At 35.8% G+C, this 22,468-nt stretch overlaps 2 protein-coding genes across 2 annotated transcripts; one reads left to right on the forward strand and one right to left on the reverse strand.

The window, feature by feature from the left end:
* Positions 1-17: 17 nt before the first annotated feature.
* LOC137717274 (amino acid permease 8-like) lies at positions 18-4,704 on the reverse strand. Its single transcript, XM_068456582.2, has 7 exons — positions 4,495-4,704; positions 3,261-3,494; positions 2,916-3,009; positions 1,811-2,028; positions 1,464-1,591; positions 1,115-1,342; positions 18-582 (listed from the first exon to the last, which is right to left on the reverse strand). The coding sequence occupies exons 1-7, from the start codon at positions 4,616-4,618 to the stop codon at positions 160-162; spliced, it is 1,449 nt and encodes a 482-aa protein (XP_068312683.2). The 5' UTR covers positions 4,619-4,704; the 3' UTR covers positions 18-159.
* Positions 4,705-5,472: 768 nt separating this feature from the next.
* Positions 5,473-6,259, forward strand: LOC148695205 (uncharacterized). The gene is made up of 3 exons (XM_088698327.1): positions 5,473-5,477; positions 5,620-5,727; positions 5,821-6,259. The coding sequence occupies exons 1-3, from the start codon at positions 5,473-5,475 to the stop codon at positions 6,026-6,028; spliced, it is 321 nt and encodes a 106-aa protein (XP_088554453.1). The 3' UTR covers positions 6,029-6,259.
* The last annotated feature ends 16,209 nt before the right edge of the window (positions 6,260-22,468 follow it).

The raw sequence follows: 22,468 nt of genomic DNA on the forward strand, positions 1-22,468 counted from the left end.
TAATGAGACTGTTCTTATGTAAACTTCTTAAATTATATTTAATAACAACACATAAGTCAGTTGCAACTCGCCCAAGACGTCTACTCTTAGCCAAATCCTTTTATCTAATACACATAGCTATATGCCAATATTGAAGCATATACTAATTTTTGGTTCACTTCACTCTTTAAATTGGAAGACCTTGTAGGCTTTGAGACCCTTATATAGACCATGAATGGCACCAGATGCTGCAGCCAAAGAAAGAAGCAAGCACAAAAAGCTAAACAATTGGAGCCCAAACCATCTAATTGTACATTTCCCAATCTTGTTCTGCACAATGTGCATCTCCAACGGAATGTACACTATGAGTGGCCAGTAGCCCAGGGCTCCAAGAAGGCCAAGCATGTCGGAGAAGAATGGCAGAGCTATGGCAAGAAACGAGACCAACACCCCATAGGCTGTCCTCCATGACAGCCTAAACATGTTGATGTTGAACTTTACCTTCGCTAGTCTGATTGGGATCTCCCTGTTTATGAACTTGGAATTCGGCCACCTCCTTCTAGCCAATAGTTCAATAATACGAAACACCGGTTGGCAAAGTACCTGCTTAAATAGAATAACACCGACCTTAAGTCTATACATTGACAATCTAACTTGTTATATTATTAAAAATGTCAATTCGAACAACATATTTAAATATATAATATTTCACTTAGCTCATGAGGAATAATATGTTATATTTATAATATTTATAATACGACATATTATGTTATTATATTGTTAATTTGACATATTTAAACAAGATTTAAATCAATAATCACTAAGAAAACATCATCAACAGTCACTAATATAAGTGGCACAAGATGATAGGGTGGCTAAAGCTTTCACTCACTGACAGTCATGCATGTTATTATTAGGCACCCATAGCACTTTTACTCACCTCATAACCTCATTTTATGCTACAAAACTATTAGAATGTATTCTTGTAGTGAGTTTAGATTGTCAGTTATTGAGAACGTAACGTGTTAAACTATATAACAAAACAAAATCTTCTGACATGATATTGTTGTCTTCGTGTTTGAGCACACTTGAGAAGCATAAATTTAGGGAAAATGTATATACATAATATATGTACCTGATATGCACCAACTATGTGCACCACAATGAAAACATTAGCCATATCAACGAGCCAGAAGGCTACATCATCTCCAAAACCAGCCAGTAGGTTTTCTGGGGTTTTATTTCCAAATGCAGCATATCCCAACGTACCACACATCATGAATAATATTAACATAGCCAAACCCCCTACTGACACAGCCTTCTTCATCACTTTGTTTTCTGGTGGCGATGACTTTAGAGTGTCCTGAAAATTAATAAAATGCAATATAATGTATAAAACTAAAACTAAATAGAAAAAGCCTCAGTATATTTTTTATAAGTGAGAAAAGAAAGAACTAATTGACTTGGCAATTGGGATGTCTCACTTGGACATCCAAAAGCACTAGAGCATATGAGCAAGCAAAGGCAATATCTCCAGCTGCTGCAAACATCCTCCAAATTTTTTCAGATAAAGGCAGGTCCACTCCTGCAAGAGAAGTTTTTCCTCCATGCCCTGCCCAATCAAAATTTTAATTTATTTCTAGATCGTACTATTATCCTAATTTGAAGAAGTTCTTATATACAGACGTCATGTCAATATGTGGCACTACCGACACAAATAACAGGCTTAAGCAAAACCAACATGCATGCAATGGAGCCCCCTTTTTGCGTGAGTACGTAGTGCCACATACGTAAAACTTTGTCAATAATTTTTTGGACGGAGAGAACTTACCTGCTATGATTTTTGAAATGGAAAGTCCAATTCCGATAAAGGCATACCCAAACGACATAATTGCTGCAAGCTTTGAGAGCCAAGAGAGCTTGTGAAAATTTGGGAGTTGTGATAAGAGAATTTCTACAATTCCAAATGCAATCACATGTGGAATGTTGGAGAACTTGCATGGGTCATCACTACCATGTTTGCGATGGCAATTCGATTTCTGTATGGCTCTGATTACTCAAATTCACATAAAAATTCGAATTAGTTATTAGTCTAGTGACAATTTTTTGTCTGCAAATAAAGAACAAATAAGAAAAAAACTTAGAAAATTTGGAAAAATAATCAAAATTAGAACTCTATATAGAATTATAACCACCCTTTTAAATTTATGATAATTATAACCAAAATCTAATATAAAAGTACTAATGCACCCTTATGATTAAAACTTTTTACAAAACAAATCCAAAGAAGTTCAAAGCCTCACTTCAGCAGCCTAGACAATTCCAGCCCTCTCAAAAAGCTCAAAAGCTTAGCCAATTTCTAATGAGAAGTTTTATTAAGCTCTTGGTTATTTTTCCATCTGATATTAATAGTTCTAAATTTTCAAAAATCCCAATCTTTGTCATCTTCTTCCTATCCCAGCAAGACCCAGAGGTTGGAGCCTCACGCAACGTTACAATTTGTTTTTCGAAGACAATCATATCATTTAGTCAAGGTAACCACTAAGCAGTAAGCTCTCCCCCTTTCTTTCCCTCTTGCATTTCTCTTTGTTGAAGATCAAATTGGATTTGAGTACACGTTAAAATCAAATTGGGCTCTGATCTGTAACAAGATTTATAGAAAAAGGATTGTGCTTTTTGTAGATCAATTGTTTGCGGAGTTTATTTCCAAAAGAAAAAGTGTTGGAATCAGATAACACCAAAACGAGTTTTGTGGTTACAGCTCTAATCTTTGCAATGGTGGGCGTAATTGCTTCCCTCATTGTTAAAAGGGTATATTAATATTTTTATATCAACTTTTGGTTCTAATTATAATAAAATTAAAAGGATGACTATAATTCTATATAGGGTCCAAATTTTGGTTATTTTTTCAAATTTCCCAAAAATGGAAAACTTACATCATGCTCTTTGCCGTAGTTATCGTAAAGCCGACTCCAATGGTAGCAAGATTTAAATATATCATCCATCCACAGAACTTGTAAATTGTTCCACCTAATAGGTTGAAGAAATTAAAGACAGATATAGCAGTAACAAAAATTTGACCATGGAAAATAAGGGAAAATGCTCTAATTTACTACTATACATACTATTCAAAGTGAATGTAATACCACGTAAGCAACCCACGTATCCATTTATGATGCAATAACGGTATTTCATTCACTTTGAATAGTAGTGGCGGTGGACTAGAGCATTTTCCAAACATAAATTTGCATGAGAGTTTCCAAATCGTATGAGTATTTTACCTAAATAGGCTTTGACAGCCTCCATGTAAGAGTAATTTCTCTTGCCAGTGACCGGGTCTGGGAATCTGTAGCAATCTGCTAAGAGAGTAGCAGCATAAAGTGCACCAAATGTGCAGAACAAGAGAATGGAAATGCCACCAAGCCAGCCAAGTTGAGCCATTGCCCATGCCAAAGAGAGCACTCCAGCACCTACTGATGTTGTGATTATGTGTGCACACGCACTCCACACTGTCCCTGCATTTATGTCACATAAAAAGAAGATTAATATCTTTTGACGAAGAAAGAGGTCGAGTGCCTCGTTGCATGTGAAAAAAAATGTTAAAAAATTTAAATCTAATTTAAATCGCACGATCTTGTATAAACAGCCGGTATTAGTTGATGAACAACCGGTATTAGTTGATTCGAGTGTCTGCATAAAGGAGATTTAGAGAAGATTTCAATCCTATTCTAAAAATGAGTCGTCTAATTTTGATTTTCAAATTGTTTTTTGAGGCATATATATGCAGATATATTTTCAAATTGTTAACTTCAAACAAAAAGCCCAAACAAAACCAGAATCTGACTACATTAATTAATTTCCAAATTATTAATAGTAGTTTCCAAAGAAAGTTTGTTACATGCATAAATGACTGTATTTCAGTTGATCCAAATAAAAAGACTCTATTGAAGGTTTTTTTACCACCTTTTTCTAAGAAAATTATTCAAGACACACTTGGAATATTTTTTTTGCATACACAATTACGTATATCTGGCACTTATTTTTACCGTTCACACATACTGTTAATTTTTATTTTTTCATCTTCTTCAATTCATTCCATCCGACGGTCACAAATTAAGAGGAATGTATAGAAAGTAAAAAAAGATGCGTGAATAGCATGATTCTAAATTAATACTTCGTGTAATATTTAAAATAAACGCAATTTTCTCCTAAAGAAACCAGGAAAATATGCTATTTTTTATCAGCAAAACGATGCAATAATCTAGACATCAAAACTTTTTTTTTTTCTTTCTGAACTGTTGCTTCTAGGTAGTTCTTATTTAATTGCCAGTTTCCACCCAGTCTTCCTCGGCCCAAATATTGGAAGGAAAAGAAAAGGAAGGTAGAGAAATTTATCAAAGGAGAAAAAGATCAATTTTATTACAGTAGATATATTGAAAAACAAGATGAATGTAAGCCTGTATATAGAGAAAAAGAGGTTAAAACCTTGGCAGAGAGAAACTAAAAAGAACATACCAGTTCTTTTCGATTTTCCGTCATCGTCTACATCTCCTTCTTCCACATTTTGGAGAGGATTGAAACCAGTTTCACATAATTCATTCTGAAATTCATGATCAATCACACTAGTTGTACTCGCCATGTCTGCCTAAGGAAGCTCTTCCTTTCAGATAAAATTCTGCAGAGTCTTTGGGAAATGAGTATAGATACATATGTATTTATGTATATAGATACAAAGATATGTATATAGATAGGCCCTTTATGGGGAGGGACTCTCATTTTTGAAAAGAAAAAAAAAAAGGAATTAGTTATGGGACTCACTTCATATCGAATTTTAACAATCCGAACTGTCTATGTTGTAAATCTTGATTCATATATCATCCTTACAAAAATTCAGTTTAATCAAAAACCATTTGCTCATTCAATTGTGACGATAAAATTTCAATGTTTCTTTGACCATAGTGTTCGTCAATGTCTTTGAACTCACTTAGATGCCTCAAATATTTCCGATTTGACTAATATTTTGCTAGAATGATTTATAAAGTGTAACTTGAAAATAGACAGTTTAGATTGTTAAAATTTAATGTCGTTTGGACCCCAACTAATTTCCATTAAAAAAAAAAAAAATAGAACCTCTTTCCTTAAAGGCTCTGGATATATGGATATCTACAAGTCTACAAACTCCCACTCTCAAAAAATGGTGATGCATTAATACCTTCTTATTGTGCATGCCTTATTTTATACAATATTTCAAATTACTTTAATGGATGCAAGAAGGAATATATATTAAGTATACAAGTTAGCAATACAGTTAGTAAGTTGGTTAGAGTAGTTAGGCTCTCTCCCTTATAAAAACAGTTGTGTAACCTTCATTCTATTAGTCAATACAAAAGCATATTTCTCTCTCTCTAAATCTCTCTCTCTAAAACTCTCTGTGTTCATCTTTCCTCTCTTCATCTTTCTTCTTGATTTTCTCTCTACTTCTCAAACATTGCAATGTAGTTAACATGGTATTAGAGCCACCAGGCTCACGCCATTGATTCTGGTGGTTCCATTTCTCATTATTTTCCCTCTGTTTCGAGCTTATTTTCTTTCCAAATTTCTGGGTAGATTTTCCTTTTGATTTTTGATTTTTTTTTCCAGTTCTTGCTGGGTTTGCGAACTAGGTCTTGAGTTTCTTGAATTGGGTCTGGATGAGAGTTGGGTTTGCGGATCTGGGTCGAGATTTTTGAAGAACGGTGTACCAGTCAGGTGGGTTTTGGCGGTTGGCGGTGAGTAGGTTGTCAGTGACGTCAACGATTTGGTCAAAGCCGGAGTTGTAAGGGTCGGATTCTCGACTTCTTGATGTCGTTGGGCTGTGGAGCACTACTTGTACAGCGGTGAGAAGAAGCACGTATTTGCAGGCCTCGTTATTATCAGTGCCGTCTTTGCCGTTCCTTGGTACCTCATGGATCGAGGGGCAAAACACCAATCTCATCAAGATTACTTAGAAAAAGCTGATAAGGCAAGGAGTGAAAGACTTTCTTCAGGGACACCCGCCGCTGCTAAATGATTTCACGAGTTTTATGTTGAAGGTGTGTAACTTTACTCTGGTTTTTCATAATGGTTGCAACTTGGAAGGTGCAATAGGTTTTTTTTTTTGTCTTCCTCGACCCGTTTTCCAGAAGAGTGGCTTCTCATGATCCTTGAGGAGTAATGGTTGTTCTGGTTACTTTTGTTTTGATAAATACAAATTTACGGTTATGAGGAATCGTTATGAATAATTAGGTTGTGTTTCTTGTCATGTTGAGGTGCATCCATGATCCTTCCATGTTAGGAATTCCTTTGATTTCTAACTAGCAAGCAATAGGCTCTGTTCTCTGGTATGGAAGGATGTTTAGACCTATGTGCAGCCCAAGTGTTTGACAAACTGCCAAGCTCAGAATTTTCGAGAAGTTCTTTCTCTGCTTCACTGTTAGTCTGCAAGGTTATTGGGTTTGATCTTTCTGCAACTCTTGATATATTTGGAAAAATGCGTGTGAATTCTTGCATCCTGGTATGTGCAATTTTGTGGTTGTTCCGATTATGGTTTGTGTCAAAATTCCGAAATGTAATGTCTAAGAAGATTGTTCAGCAGCTAACTGAGGAGTGGTGCAGTATTTTCCTTATAACAGCCTATAATGTCGAGTCTAACCAACTCAATTGTTAGCATGAATCTACAGTAAGTCCAGTTATACTATGAAGTTTGATGAAGTTGTAAACGGTAAATCCCACGAAGGGTAATTCCGTGATGTAAGTAGGTAAATCCCACGAAGGGTAATCCTACATAGATGTTGATTTTCTGTTGTTGAAATTGTGAAGGTCGATGCCACTGTTAAGAGTAGTTGTACTTTGGTAAAATCCACAAAGGGCGATCCCGTGGTGCTATAGTTAAGGCCGATGCCACACTATAGTTTGTTATTTTTCTGTTTAAAGGCCGAAGCCAATGTTAAATGAAGTTGTTGACGGTAAATCCCACGAAGGGTAATCCCGCAAGAAGTTGTTATAACTGGCCTGAGGGTGTGTTACAATTTTATAAGAGGTTGTTCTGTTCATCCACGAGTTTGTTGGCACTGTCATAAACAAGAGGTTTTGGTGGTTGGGTTTGGAAAGCGTGTACTAAGAATTGATACTACTAAAGTTGTGAAGGGTGAACCCCCTTCTGCTGATGAGCCTCTCAAATGTCCTGTTGAAAAGCTGATTGATGGAGTCCAGTTTGTCGGTAAACATGATGGAGAAGTGATTTTTTCGATAAGGAATTTGGTGTGTCAAAAGAGTTGCTCATGAGACTTTGGTGTGGGATTGCAAGATTGCAGATGGTTCAACATTGTGTTCAGTGATTGTAGCTGTTCTTCCAATCTCAAACTGGGTTTCCCCAGTTGAGATTGAGGGGGAGTATTAAGTATACAAGTTAGCAATACAGTTAGTAAGTTGGTTAGAGTAGTTAGGCTCTCTCCCTTATAAAAACAGTTGTGTAACCTTCATTCTATTAGTCAATACAAAAGCATATTTCTCTCTCTCTAAATCTCTCTCTCTAAAACTCTCTGTGTTCATCTTTCCTCTCTTCATCTTTCTTCTTGATTTTCTCTCTACTTCTCAAACATTGCAATGTAGTTAACAATATAAACTCAAAAGAATGATAGATTTTTCAATGTGTCGGGAACACAGTTCAACACATCAAGTACAATAATACAATTAGTTGAAAATTTGAAAAAAATTCCAACCAATTTTGTTATAACACTTTGTATATTAGGTTCTGTTCTTGCCACATTAAAAAAAATTCTCCAGGGGCAACACACTAGGTACCTTCTTTTGTGGCGATTTGCAAAGTCCCTTATCTTTTAAGGCTAGGGTGACATCAATTTTTCATGTTTTGAATTTGACTAAAGTATCAATTGACTACCGAATTTTGCATGGTGTGGATTATAAATTCATATCCTTATTGAAGGCCAGATGGAGGGAGGCGTTATAGTAACGCTGAGCCTTATCATATACACATGTAAGGTAAGTTGGAAAGACCAATATGTATGTGCACTCTTGAGTGCACCCCCTTTTTCACTTTGTTGTGCTTTACGGAGATACACATACATATATGAGATATTTTTTAAAGTGTCGCGAACATGGTTTGGTATATCAAGTGTTATAATTTAGAAAAAATATTTTACCCAATTATACTGTGACATTTACTGTAACGTGCCGTGTTCTGGGTAGATTGAAAATTTTATCTATAAATGATACTAAGGAGGTAGGGGGCAATGGGTGTCTCTGACCCCTCACAAGATGCCTTTGTTACCATTAAAATTTAGCATCTGATTCCAAGAAATATATTAATACACAGATAATACAAGTCATGTGCATTTGATACTATTTTTGCACATCATATACACTAAGACCATTATGAATGTGTATTAATTAGAGCACCAAGAACTTCGTCTTCGATCAATAGGGTTGGAATTCGAATCTAAAACTTCTTTTAACATTAAATATTGGAAAGAAAAATATCGGAAGATCTAAGATATATTAAAAATTAAATTTGCGATAAAAATCAGGCTTTTTGGTCAAAATGATTCCTAATATTGGCATAACTCCTTACTTGGTTCTTGACAATGAAAATCGATGAAAGTGGTTCCTGAATTTGTCCACCGTAAATTATTTTGATCATTCTGTGAAAAATTTGTCAATATTCTCGTTAAGTGGAGGGGTTAGTTTGACAAAAATACCCTTAAAAAATGGTCATGTATTCATACATGATAATTTAATGAGAATATTGATAGATTTTTCACAAAATGACCAAAATGATTTACGATGGATAAACTCAGGAAGTACTTCTATCGATTTTCATTGTCAGGAATCAAACTGATGAGTTATACCAATCTCAGATTTCATTTTGACTAATAAAAAAAATTATATCTTTGTCAAAAATGGGTATAACCTAAATTATATATATATATGTGAACAATCAATATTTGAGGACTTCTTTGTCACATCCTCATTGTCATAAGATTCTGACTCCGCTATCAAATATATGCATGGTTATAAGAAATCGAACGAAATTACGCATTACTTAGTTGCGATATTTAACTTTCGGATCTGCATTTTTCTAGGACCACAATTTTGTTTGAACAAGTAATATCTACATCCAACCTTAACTGACGATTAACTTTGCCTTAATGATCTGTGCACTGCATTCATACTTATAGCAAATAGTCCACTTCAGTGGCAGGCGTTTGGTAATGCATGCAAGACCCAAAAGAAGAAAAAGGGGCCAGATTAACCCACCCTAGTATCACCCTCAATGTATCTATGAAATTTCGAACAGAAGGTGATATATTGGCATCGGAGAGTCGGGGACGGCAATGATATTATACTAATACAGTGATACGTACTGTAATAATCTTCCCTGTAGGGAAAGAAGGTTTCTTATGTACATATTCTCTTTTACGATGTTGGAAAGTCTCACTTAAATTTACTTTGAGAGATTCCAAATAAAGTGTCTTAATTAAGGCAATAATAGTGTTTTATGTTTTATTAGTTTTAGGTCAAAATCAAATCCACTAGAAGACAAACCCACATCTGTCATGCCCGTGGTAAATTGCAAGCCACCACGAACAATGTGCCTATTAAGTATCTAGATGTGATAAAAAGTCCTAACTTTTACCACAGGCAAAATGTGTTGTTAATTACATAATAATCACAGATAATGCTCGTGATAGATTAGAGTTAAACACCACGCACTACTGGATGTTGTGGATTACTAATTGACCACGGCCAATGCCTGTTATAAAATGTTTTCTAAAATAAATTAAAAAATAAATTAAAAATATATTAAGAAACAACAAAAATTGCACATTTACTATAGTAAAATATTTCATGAATAATCATATAGTCAAAATGTATTACAAGATGTACAAACCTAACAACACCACCAATGATTTATACTAAGAATACCGAATTGTATTACAAGATGTGCAAAGTTAACAACACCACCCATGATTGTATCTTAAGCTTTTGAGCAGATTCTTGGTCATTACAACATTACAAACTTTCTTTAATTTCTTTCATTTTTCATCATTATAGAACTCAGTAGATTTTTTTGGTTCTCTCTTGATCACAACAGATGTTCGTTTGTACAATTGAATTGGTGCAGCAATATTAGGGCCTATTAGTGTTCATTTTCTTTATTTATTTACAATTTATGTGTGATTGAAAATTCTAATTTTATTTAAGCACGTTACATTTTTTTCCTTCCCAACTATCAATTTGTTGCTTGAGGTTTTAAATTTTTTTGCACATTATGGCGAAAATAACTAGGAATAGCAAAGAAATCTAATAATACAAGAAGCTCATACTTTTGGCATTTCAAATGGCATAGAAATGTTTAATGAAAATATTTTTTTATGCTAGTGATGGGTATGTGTTGCCTGAATGCCCTACATTTGCAAAACAAAGTTTGATGATGCACCAAGAGAACAACAGCTGTCTTTTGAAATTTTAACAGAGAAACATACATATGAGAGACAACAATTATCACGTGTTGATCAAGGAAGTTCAGAAATGCTGATTAGTATATATGTATAACTAGGATTGTAAATACGGTTTTATATATGTAGTAATGGAATTGTAAATATCAATGTAATTGTGTGTAAACCTGCAACATCGTGCGGGTTTTTTTGCTTGTTACATTCAAAGCTTGAAATTGCGAACGTAGATTTGGTTTTCTAATTCGGATTGTTTTGCTAATTCGGATTTGGTTTTCTAAGTAGATTTGGCTTCCCGGTCAACGTAGGAATAAACTCCAGGCAACTCCAGGACTACATGTTTCCTTTCACGTTACGGTAACCAAATCCACTCTAGATTATTGGCACTATAAATAGGGATCCCATTCCACAACTTTCAATTCAATCAAAACCACCAAACAAACATGCACCACCAACACCTCCCTTGAAGAAAAGGAAGTTGTCGTCTTCGTCGGTAGAGGAGAACCACCGGACCGCCACCACCGACACCGCCTTTCAGTATCTACCGGACGTAAAAACCACCGACTGCACCAAATTTGATGGGGAATTACTACGCGAAGAAATCATAGGCGAAATCCTGGTGAGGTTGCCGTCGGTAAAATCTCTAATCAAGTGCACCGCCCTGTGTAAGTCTTGGAAATATCTGATAGAAAGCCCGTCCTTCATTGACGCCCATTTCCGACGCCGCATCTTCCTCAACCAAAACCAAGTTGCTGATAATGATGATGACCAACTTGTTGATGATGATGATGGTGATGTCGGTAGTCTCCATCTACTAAAAGGACCCTTCCATTTTAAGGGATACTTGCTGTATTGGGATAAGCCTGATTCTGTTTCTGCATCTTTCCTTAGATTTGATAGTACTAACAGCAAGGCTATAACTAATTTCAGTTCGACTCACGGCGAACTTACTTCTTTCGATTACGATCTGGCCGGGACTTGCAACGGCCTCATATGCCTTGCTAATGATGAGGACTTCACCCCCGAAGTCCCCGCAATAATGTGGAACCCTTCGGTTAGAAAATTCGTGACTTTGCCCCCTTCTACCATTAACATCCCTTGGACCAACGAAGAAGAAGAAGAAAACGTTAACTTGCCATATTATATTTCTACTTCGTTCGGCTACGATTCCCGCACCAAAGACTACAAAGTTTTGAGAATAATTTTTAGTGATGATCGTTCTTTTTATCCTGCCGGGAACACCCCTTATGGGGTTGAGGTTTACTCTTTAGCCAGAGGCTCCTGGAAGATTCTTAGTCCTCCTCCTCCTCCAGCTCCACCTGCTGTTTCTTTTCCTGGTTGCCATGCTTTCTGTAATAACAACCACAAATGTCCTAGGAATGTTTTCGTCAATGGTGCCGTGCACTGGCTTCTGCCCCACGATCAAAGCTCTGGCGAAGATGTTGTTAAAGAAATCAACCCCATCTCATTGATAGGCCTTCACAAATCTAGAATAAAGAATTCTAGAACATTCACTAAAGTTGGTTAGCTAGATTATCCAAGTTAAAGTAGTCCTTTGTAGAAAGGACTAGAAGGTTGTTTCTTAAGTTGGTGGAAAAGTCTAGAAGAATGGTGAGGTTTCTACCAACATGCAAGATAAGTGTAGATAATTTAGGCTTAGGAAGTTAGTGGAATTATCTAGATATCTCTATCATGATATTTCCATGCTTCTCCAAGGTTCCATCCATGCCTATAAAAGGAGAAGGCATCCACACCATTTGTATCAACCAACAACCAACCAATGTAACCAACCAAGCAAGTAAGAAGTAGTAGGTAACCAAGTGAGATCTAGTGAGAAGTAAGAGTAGTCTTGTGAGGAGAGTGAGTGGTCTAGACTTTGTCTCTAGAAAGTGAGTGAGTGTCATTACTTCTAAAGTATGTCTTTGAGAGTTTTGAGTGTTGTAATATTTTGTGTGTGTAATACAAGTAATTTGTTTAATTGTGTTATCTCTCCAACACTTATGTTAAAGTTGTGTACTCTAATCTTTCCTCAACAATTGGTATCAGAGCGGTACGATCAGGGACCGTCTCTAGTGAAGCTTTTATGAATCGTGAGAAGTTTAGTACTTCGCAAGATTATTCGTTAATCTTGTTCGGCTTATCGAAGTTTTGCCAACACGATGGGAGATCTTCAAGTTGTTGGAACAATCAAGAAGTTGAACAACAAAAATTACAACACATGGGCGACGTGCATGGAGTCTTACCTACAAGGCCAAGATCTTTGGGATGTCGTCGGCGGTAATGAAGTTACGCAGCCGGAAGAAGACACCAGCGGCACTTTGCAGAAGTGGAAGATCAAGGCAGGTAAGGCAATGTTTGCCTTAAAAACCACAGTTGAAGATGACATGTTGGAGCACATACGGAAAGCCAAGACACTAAAAGAAGTGTGGGACACCTTTACAACACTCTTTTCAAAGAGAAACGACACAAAACTACAGCTTCTCGAGAACGAGTTGTTATTGGTGGCCCAACGAGACATAACGATTGCCGAATATTTCCACAAGGTAAATTCTATTTGCCGTGAAATTTCTGAATTAGATCCTAGTGCAACCATTGTAGAATCCAAGATAAAAAGAATAATTATTCATGGATTGAGACGCGAATATTGAGGCTTCGTTGCCACTTTACAAGGATGGCCGACCCAACCATCACTTGTTGAGTTTGAGAATTTGCTTGTTGATCAAGAAACATTGGCAAAGCAAATGGGAGAGGTCTTATCAAGAGATGAGGAGGAAGCGCTCTACACCGAAAGTAAAGGCAGCTTCAAGTAGCATGCTGATGGTGGATCTAAAAGAAATGGTGACAAGGAAAAAGGTCATCAAGGATGAGGGAGTTCTCAGCCAGGGGGAGCTCCGAAGTATCATGGCAATCGTGGTCACCCCTAGAATAATAAAAGGTATGAGGGAAAATGTTACAATTGCGGAAAGAAGGGCCACATGGCGAAGAATTGCTGGTTCAAAAAGCCCGCAAAGAGTAACCTCGCCAACTTAGAGAACAAAAGTGAAGATGACTAGGACGTCATAGCATATCTAACCCTAGAGGAAGAATGAGACACTGAAGCATTCGTTGCTATGGAGAAGCAAAAGTCAACTTTCACAGCAGCAAATTAAGAGTCGATTAACTACGAGAATGATTGGATCATGGATTCGGGTTGCTCAAACCATATGACGGATGATGAGAAAAAGTGACAAAGTTTGACAAAGTACAAGGGAGGCCACTTGGTGGTGACGGCCAACGACTCGAGGCTACCGATTACTCACATCGGTAAGGCTGTAATTGTGCCCCGCTACAACACTAACCATGTGCCGTTTCAAAATGTTTACCATGTTCCAGGTATGAAGAAAAATCTGCTTTCAGTGCCTCAACTGACGTCATTGGGAAATTATGTCTTGTTTGGTCCACGAGATATGAATGTGTATCGACACCTCAAGATCTTAGGGACGCCAACAATGGAGGGATGGTGACTGCAATTAGTCTATGTAATGTCAGCAAAAACTGCATACGTAGACAAAACAAGGAAGAGCGAGACAGAAGATTTATGGCACATGAGATTGGGTCACGTTAACTATCACAAGCTAAATGTGATGATGAAGAAGTCAATGCTTAAGGGGCTACCTCAGCTTGACATGAGAACATACATGGTTTGTGCAGGTTGCCAGTATGGTAAAGCACATCAACTACCATACGAAGAGTCAAAGTTCAAAAGCAAAAGAACCGTTAGAGTTGGTTCATTCTGATGTGTTCGGACCCATTAAGCAACCATCGATAAGTGGGATGTGATACATGGTGACGTTCATTGATGACTTCTCTAGATATGTATGGATTTTTTTTTTATGAAAGAAAAATCTGAAACATTTTCAAAATTTAAAGAGTTTAAGGAGACAGTCGAATGAGAAGTGGGAAAGAAGATCCATTGTATACGAATGGATAATGGATGAGAATATACCTCGAATGAGTTTTCCCAGTATCTACAAGATGGTAGAATACGTCACCAGTTCACATGTGCCAACATGCCACAACAGAATGGTGTAGCAGAAAGAAAGAACCGGCATCTTACAGAAATATGTCGAAGTCTACTCCATGCCAAGAATGTACCAGGAAGGTTTTGGGCTGAAACCATGAGAACTGCAGTTCATGTGATCAACAGGCTTCCTCAACCAAGGTTAGAATTTGTCTCACCTTTTGAGAAACTGTGGGAAATGAAACCTACAGCTAGTTACTTTTGAGTATTTGGCTGTGTGTGCTACGTATTTGTTCCAACTCATTTACGTAGCAAGTTGGACAAGAAGACAATCAGATGTATCTTTGTGGTATACGACAGCCAAAGAAAAAGGTGGAAATGTTGTGATCCTACGACTGGAAGGTGTTACACATCATGAGATGTGGTGTTCGATAAAACATCTTCTTGGTGATCCTAAAAAAAAAAGGCGTTGCCTGATTCGAAAGAGATTGAAGATAAGTTGCAGCAAAAAATGGAGGAGCAAGCTGTTCGAATCCAGTCGAGACTAAATGAGTATAAGGATTCACTTGATGGTGATGGTGTTGAGCAAGTAGTGCCCCAAAACCTTTGGCAAGCTGGCGTATATTAACAACCAGAAGAAGATAGACCTGGTGAAGTGGAAGTATCAACTCCACAATCACAACTAAGGAGGTCAACAAGAATCCGTAAGCTAAATCCTAAATACGCCAACATAGCCATAGAAGAAGAAGCATTTGAACCAGAGTGGCTCAAAGTTAAGAGAAAAGGTCACTGTAGTAGAGCTAAATCAGGCTTGGAATCTAGTGTCAAAGTAAGAGATTTGAAACCCATATCATGCAAATGGGTGTTCAAGATAAAGCGTTGTCAACCTAACATAGAGAGAAAAATAAGATGGTGTTGAGGGGGACTGCTAAAGAAATCAACCCCATCTCATTGAAAGACCTTCACAAATCTAGAATAAAGAATTCTAGAACATTCACAAAAGTTGGTTAGCTAGATTATCAAAGTTAAAGTAGTCATTTGTAGAAAGGACTAGAATGTTGTTTCTTAAGTTGGTGGAAGAGTCTAGAAGAATGGTGAGGTTTCCACCAACATGCAAGATTAGTGTAGATAATTCAGGCTCAGGAAGTTAGTGGAATTATCTAGATATCTCTAGCATGATGTTTCCATGCTTCTCCAAGGTTCCATCCATGCCTATAAAAGGAGACGACATCCACACCATTTGTATCAACCAACAACCAAGCAAGTAAAAAGTAGTAGGCAACCAAGTGAGAGTGAGAAGTAAGAGCAGTCTTGTGAGGGGTGTGAGTGGTCTAGATTAATCAACTCCATAGAGACCCTAGATCAGTTTTAGGGTGGAGTTATGTCGAGATAAGAGGATTCACGAAGTTTCAGTTTGGCCAGGTTTTTTTTTTCCAAGCTTTATTCCGATCACTTTCCATCATTGTTAGGACCTCAAATAGGTATGTTTGTGTTCTATTGTTCAAGAGCTTCAAATCCATATAAAATTCATGGATTTTAGTTGAAAAATGAAGAAGATATTGAAGTTTGAAATTTTTCTAGAATCCGGCGTAACAGACGGAAGCCGAAGGCGGCTCCTGCAAAGCACACCGGAGAAGGAGGGGAATATTTCGTCAACTTTGATGGAATATACTGACGGCGTCATGTAACTTCGTTAGTTTTTAAACAGAATATTCTTTTATTTAACAGAATATTCCCTAATGCCGTTAGGGATTCCGTCAGTGTGCCAGACAAGTGCTTGCGCATGGTCGATGTGTGTGGCCGTGCCTTGGCAGGCGCATGTGACGTCCAAAAATTATTCTAAAAATATGGCCGTGTCCGTGTTGTGGAGTAGATCATTTTGACATATTCTAACATCCCATTTGAGCAATGTATGAGGAATTAAACCTAAGTTTTGTTTATGTGCTATCGAATTAACGTTAAATTAGTTATTTTGCATATAGGTGAGACGCATCCTGAGGACAAGCGTGGTTAGGTGAGACTTGGGGGATACGATCCTGCTACTTACCAGTGAGTGGGCTTTTGTTTTCTACATATGTATATATGCTTACGATTCCCAGAAATTGTTTTAAATGAACGTATGTTTTAAATGCCATGTCATGTGTGCATTACGTGTTAGTATTGCATTAGTATAGGTATGCATAGTATTGGATGAGGCTGTAGAGGCCTAGGTAAGCATCAGGAGAGTACATCATGATGGTATTAGTTATATTGTGTATGGTTATACGTTGATGCATTGTGAGATTATTATCCTGGCCAGGGCACAGTGCTTCACGTGATGTTCACCTCCCGCACCACACGCTCACCTTAGATCCAAGTTTGGTGCACAGCCCTGTCGTACAGACCACAATAGGTGGTTTCGACTCGTAGGTGACCCGCGATTATTCACACAGCCTTCACGTGATCGCAGCACTTAAGTGTACTTATTTACACCCAACTCTGTCATATAGACCACAATAGGTGGTTTCGACTCATGTGTAGGCATACCTGATGAGCTATAGATTCAATTGTACAGGTCACATTAGGTGACTTCGGCTGGCATACTATTCTACATTGATTCGTATCACCTGACTTGCACATTTTATTGTTGAACATCTTGACATGGCATACCTTTGTTTTCACTGCTTCTAAGCATTGCTTTTATATACTTACGTGTTATTAATTTCTGGGAAATTATACGGGTTTTACAGTGAAGGGTTAGTATGTTCATAAAGACAACTGTGTTTTCAAAAGCTTTGTTTTTGCCCACTCACGTTTTTTATTTTGCGCCCCTCCAGGTTCTAGGTAGCTGATCATCCTTGGTGGCTCACGAGGACTTCACGGCATTTCTGACATCTCTATAAATAAGTAGGGATATTCTCCTTATTTGTATAATGAGTACTCGTTTAGTTTGACCGCACTTGTGATACCTATGCTCTGAAACGTTTGTAGCATGACTGGGTCACTTCCACAAACACTTCGTATTATCTTTAGTATAGACAAGTTTTAGTTAGTTTTTTTATTTATTCACAATTTCTTATTATCATTTTCACTTATGTTGCGCACTTGACTATGTCACCCTCACGTGACGGCCAACACGTCTCGACTTTGGTCGGGTGTGTCAAAATATTTTGTTGAGCAAGGTTTTTAACTTTTTGTTTTATTATTTCTCTTATATTAATTTAATTATATTAATGGTTTATGCAACGAAATATTTGGTAGCACAAGATTTTTAGAATTTTTACTTTTTTAATTTAATTTAATTGTATGATTTTAATTTTTTAAATTATTTTAATTTAAATTGACATATTCAAAATAAAATTACATATGAAAAATAGTGATCAAATTATCCAATATACATAATATATTCAAAATGTACACATAAATTAACAAAGTACAATAATAAAATCCTAATACAAGTCTATTGTGGTGGTAGTGGCGGGGGATATGTTTCGATAGCGTCCTAATCCTCAACTTTAGCCATCAAAGTATCAATGATTCCCTACAAAAAAAAAAAAAAAAAAAAAAAAAAAGAAGAAAAAAGTCAAATAACAGAAAAATAACAAAAAATTGGCATAATCTCCCCTAAAATTGGTATACCCCAAATTCGATCCCAAACTCTACTCCTCATCCTATCCTCAACCCCAAACCCCATACCAAACTCAAAACTAACTCCAAATACACATATTAATGAAAAAAAATTAAAATTTGGGGAGAATATACCTTTTGGCAAGATTGAGAGTGAGTGAGAATAAGAGGGAGGAGTGAATGTGAGAGAATTAGAGGAGATAGAGAGAAAGATGAGAGAGTCAGTGAGAGTGAGAGATAGTGAAGAGAGAGAAGAGAGATTAAGTGAGAGGTGTGAATGTGAGAGAGAGGGTCGGATTTGGGGAGAGGGAAAGATAGAGGAGAGGTAAGAGTTGAGAAAGACATTGAGAAAATGGTGGAGGAGTTATTTTGGTTTTAAAAGCTGTATCACTTTGCGCGATGAAGGATATGAGTTTGCACGATGAAATATTGGTCGTGCAAAGTCTTAAAAAAATTTCCCACGTCCCATTTTTGGTGCCTGCCCAAATTTTTAGAGCTTTGCAGAACGAAAAAATTGGTCGTGCAAAGTCTTTAAAAAAATTTCCTACATCCCATTTTTTGTGCCCGCCCAAATTTTTAGGGTTTTGCGCGATGAAAAGTTGGTCGCGCAATGTCTTAAAAAAAATTTCCTGTGTCCCATTTTTGGTGCCCGCCCAAATTTTTAGAGTTTTGTGCAACGAAAAATTGGTCGTGCAAAGTCTTAAAAAAAAATTAAAAAAAAAAATTTTCCCACGTCCCATTTTAGGCTCATGTCCAAAATTAAGGATTATAAGTGCCGAAATATTGGTTCGTCGCGCAAAATTTATAAAAATAATTTTTATAAATAATAAAAAAGAAAATAATTTATTTTACAATTTCAAATATAAATAAATTAAAATAAATAAGGTTAAGGAGACCAAAAGTGTAATCGTCGTGCAAAGAAAATAACAAAAAAAAATTTAGCTTAAGAATATAAAATATGAAAATAAATAAAAAATAAGTAAATAACGGTTAGGCGACGAAATATTGATATTCGTCGCACACATGTTTTAAAAAATAATAAAAACTTATGAAAACAACTATATTTTAAAATTTATAATATAAAATAAAATAAAAAACAAAAATAAATTGGTTTGCGCAACGCATGTATACAACTACACTTGAATAAACGAAAATCATGATTTAACGGTTATTTTAACTCTGATTTTGATGATTTTTTACAGCTATACTCCTTGACCCTATATGAATACAATGAATGAATTCAATCTTCAATTTAAAATATTTACACTAATGGATACCACAAAATTTTATGTTATACTTAATAAAAGTATAAATAAACTCTAAGTGTTAGTGAATCTATTGTTTTGATGAGATAGACATTATTCGAAACTAGTTTCAACGATCCAACCGTCAAACTTGTTTGTATATACTTCGAGATTGCATATACCAAAAATAAAAAATAAAAAAACATTTAGAGATCAAGTAATGGGACAAAAGTTTTCAACGGTTATAAACGAAAATTCACAATTCAAAGGTTATTTTCACTCCGATTTTGATGATTTTTTATAGCTACACGCCTTGACCCTATAATAATACAATGAATGAATTCAATCTTTAATTTAAAATATTTACTCTAGTGGTTACCACAAAATCTTATGTTATACTTAATGAAAGCATAAATAAACTCTAAGTGTTAGTGAATCTATTGTTTTGATGGGATATGCATTCTATGAAACTAGTTTCAATGATCCAACTGTCAAACTTATTTGTATATATTTCGAGATTGTATACGCCAAAAATCACAAAAAACAAGCATTCAGAGATCAAGTAATGAGACAAAACTTTTCAACGGTTATAAACAAAAAATCACAATTTAACGGTTATTTTAACTCTAATTTTGATGATTTTTTACAGCTACACTCCTTGACCCTATATGAATACAATGACTGAATTCGATCTTCAATTTAAAATATTTACATTAGTGGATACCACAAAATCTTATGTTATACTTAATGAAAGTATAAATAAACTTTTAAGTGTTAGTGAATCTATCGTTTTGATGAGATATGCATTATACGAAACTAGTTTCAACGATCCAACCGTCAAACTTGTTTGTATATACTTCGAGATCATATACGCAAACAATTGAAAAAAATTAAATATTCAAAGATCAAGGAATGAGACAAAACTTTTAGACGGTTATAAACGAAAAATCACGATTTAACGGTTATTGCAACTCTGATTTTGATGATTTTTTATAGCTATACTCCTTGACCCTATATGAATATAATGAACTAATTCGATCGTCAATTTAAAATATATTTTTCTAACAAAAATCCGATCCAAACTACAATAATATATTTTTCTAACAAAAACCCCGATCAGAACTACAATAATAAATTTAAAGCTATTTAATAAGTATATATACCGTTCAATTTCTTAAGTGTTATACGTACAAAATAAAAAACGAAAATAAATTGGTTTAGGCGACGAAATATTTGAATTACGTTGCGCAAAGATTTAAATTTTTTTTTTTTATTTTGTAAAGACTTTGCGCAACGAAGTTTAAAGTTTCGTCGCTTAAAGTCACTTTGCATGACGATGTGTTCTTCGTTATGCAAAATTTTGTCGCGCAAGACTTTGCACAACGAAGTTTAGAATTTCGTCACGCAAAGTCACTTTGTGCAATGATGTGTTTTTCGTCACGCATGACTTTGCGCAACGAAGTTTAGAGTTTCGCCGTGCAAAATATCGTCGCGCAAGAGTTTCTTTTACTATTGCTTCTTACTTCTCATGTCATGTGTACTCGACTTGCACTTAAAATTAATATTTTAACTCTATTTTTTTTTCTGCCACTTAGTACTACATTCTAGTGGTATTCATCTTTACTTGTAAATGAATTATTATGGCTAGACCATTGTGAGATTTAGCTTACTCCCCTACCCCTTAGGCCTTCCACATTAGGCCAGAAAAAGTAAATGTGATACCAATCAAAAAGACCGTTGTCGCTACAGGACGACGAAATGGAGGGAATTTATTAATATTCTCCAATAAAGGTATTGTTAATAAGCCCGTAGGTATTGAAACCATTAAAAAACACCTAATAACTTATTTGGCATTGTACGAAGTATTTGAAATAGTGGGAAGAAATACCATTCAGGCTTATTTCCAAAGGAGTTGCAAATGGATCCACAGGTTCACCAATCATTGATGGTTGTAGAAATAGTACTTAAAATTACTACCGGAAAAATATATAAAAGATCGTTGGGCCATGCGGGCTCTCCCAGTAGGCCTTAATTTTTTGTGCCATACCAATATGTTGAGAAAGTTGAAATGAGAAGATAAGTGAGAATGTTGATAGGACTTCTTTAAAATAATATAAAACCATTTAGCAAGCATTTTTAATATTAATCAACAGCCTCTCTCACAACTCCCATGATTTTTTTCATGGTGATCATTTTGGCGCGTGAACCGTGCTGAATATCATTGGATTCGTCTTCGTTTTCAGTTCCCTATCATTAATATCGATCATGAAAATTTCAACCCTAAAAAACTGTGGTTAGGATTTGGGATTAATCTAATCTAGGGTTCAGCCAGCCCATGTTCTAAACTATGTCTTCTCCAAGCCTCTTGAGTTGGTGATCACCGGTTGGTGGTGCTGTTGTCATCCTATCGCTAGTCCATTATTAGTTTACATGTACGACTTTTGGTATTGTGTGATTTGGCTTTATAAACAAGTTATTCAGTCGAGAAATATTAATTACAATTTAAATATGTATCTTTAATTTTCTCAAAAAAAAAAAAATGTATCTTTAATAAAGAACATTGCTTTGACTTCTTATATTTTATATGTAGGTTTATTTTTCCTCTGCAAATTACGATTTAAGACATATGCATGTATAACTCATTAAAAGTTGCAAAACAAAGTTTAGTGTTGCGTAAGAGTGAAAGAAAATCTATTGATAAAAAGAAATCCCTTGCCGCTACCCGTGACTTGGCTTTGAGTCGGGCAGCCCTCTCGCTTTCCACCTCTTTCCCCTTAATTCTCTTTTACCTTTCTAGTTCTTTTCTCCTAAGCCTACATTTCAAGTTTCCATTTGATTTGTTTGCGGCATTGTGGCGCGCTAGTTTTGAATGTGGTGGTGATTTTACCATGTAATAACAATGTAGGACTTTTCTTTTGATGGCTTGGGGCTAGGACAGTAGGACTTTTCTTCTTAATAACAATTCATAAAACTCAGTATGATTTTACAATGTTCTGTTGTCTCACTATAGGCTAGTTGTTTTAAGTGTCAACAGACATCGCAACCAAGAGAAAATGTTGATCCAAATTATGAGTTAAAACTTTCAAGATAAATTCCATGAAATGTTGCAATTGACGGAAATGACCCTAATTCTCACCTAGAACCTT

The sequence above is a fragment of the Pyrus communis genome, chromosome 8 (assembly GCF_041283825.1).
Source record: "Pyrus communis isolate YQ-2024b chromosome 8, ASM4128382v1, whole genome shotgun sequence".
Classification (NCBI taxonomy): Eukaryota; Viridiplantae; Streptophyta; class Magnoliopsida; order Rosales; family Rosaceae; genus Pyrus; species Pyrus communis.

What these genes read in the sequence shown, in the direction of transcription:
- LOC137717274 (XM_068456582.2), bottom strand. Translation starts at nt 4,618, where the DNA reads ATGGCGAGTACAACTAGTGTGATTGATCATGAATTTCAGAATGAATTA. An exon ending in ACTACGGCAAAGAGCATGAT is followed by an intron (nt 2,029 to 2,915) that starts GTAAGTTTTCCA and finishes TTGAGTAATCAG; the next exon opens with AGCCATACAGAAATCGAATT. An exon ending in ACATAGTTGGTGCATATCAG is followed by an intron (nt 583 to 1,114) that starts GTACATATATTA and finishes CTATTTAAGCAG; the next exon opens with GTACTTTGCCAACCGGTGTT.
- LOC148695205 (XM_088698327.1), top strand. An exon ending in AAGAACGGTGTACCAGTCAG is followed by an intron (nt 5,728 to 5,820) that starts GTGGGTTTTGGC and finishes CTCGACTTCTTG; the next exon opens with ATGTCGTTGGGCTGTGGAGC.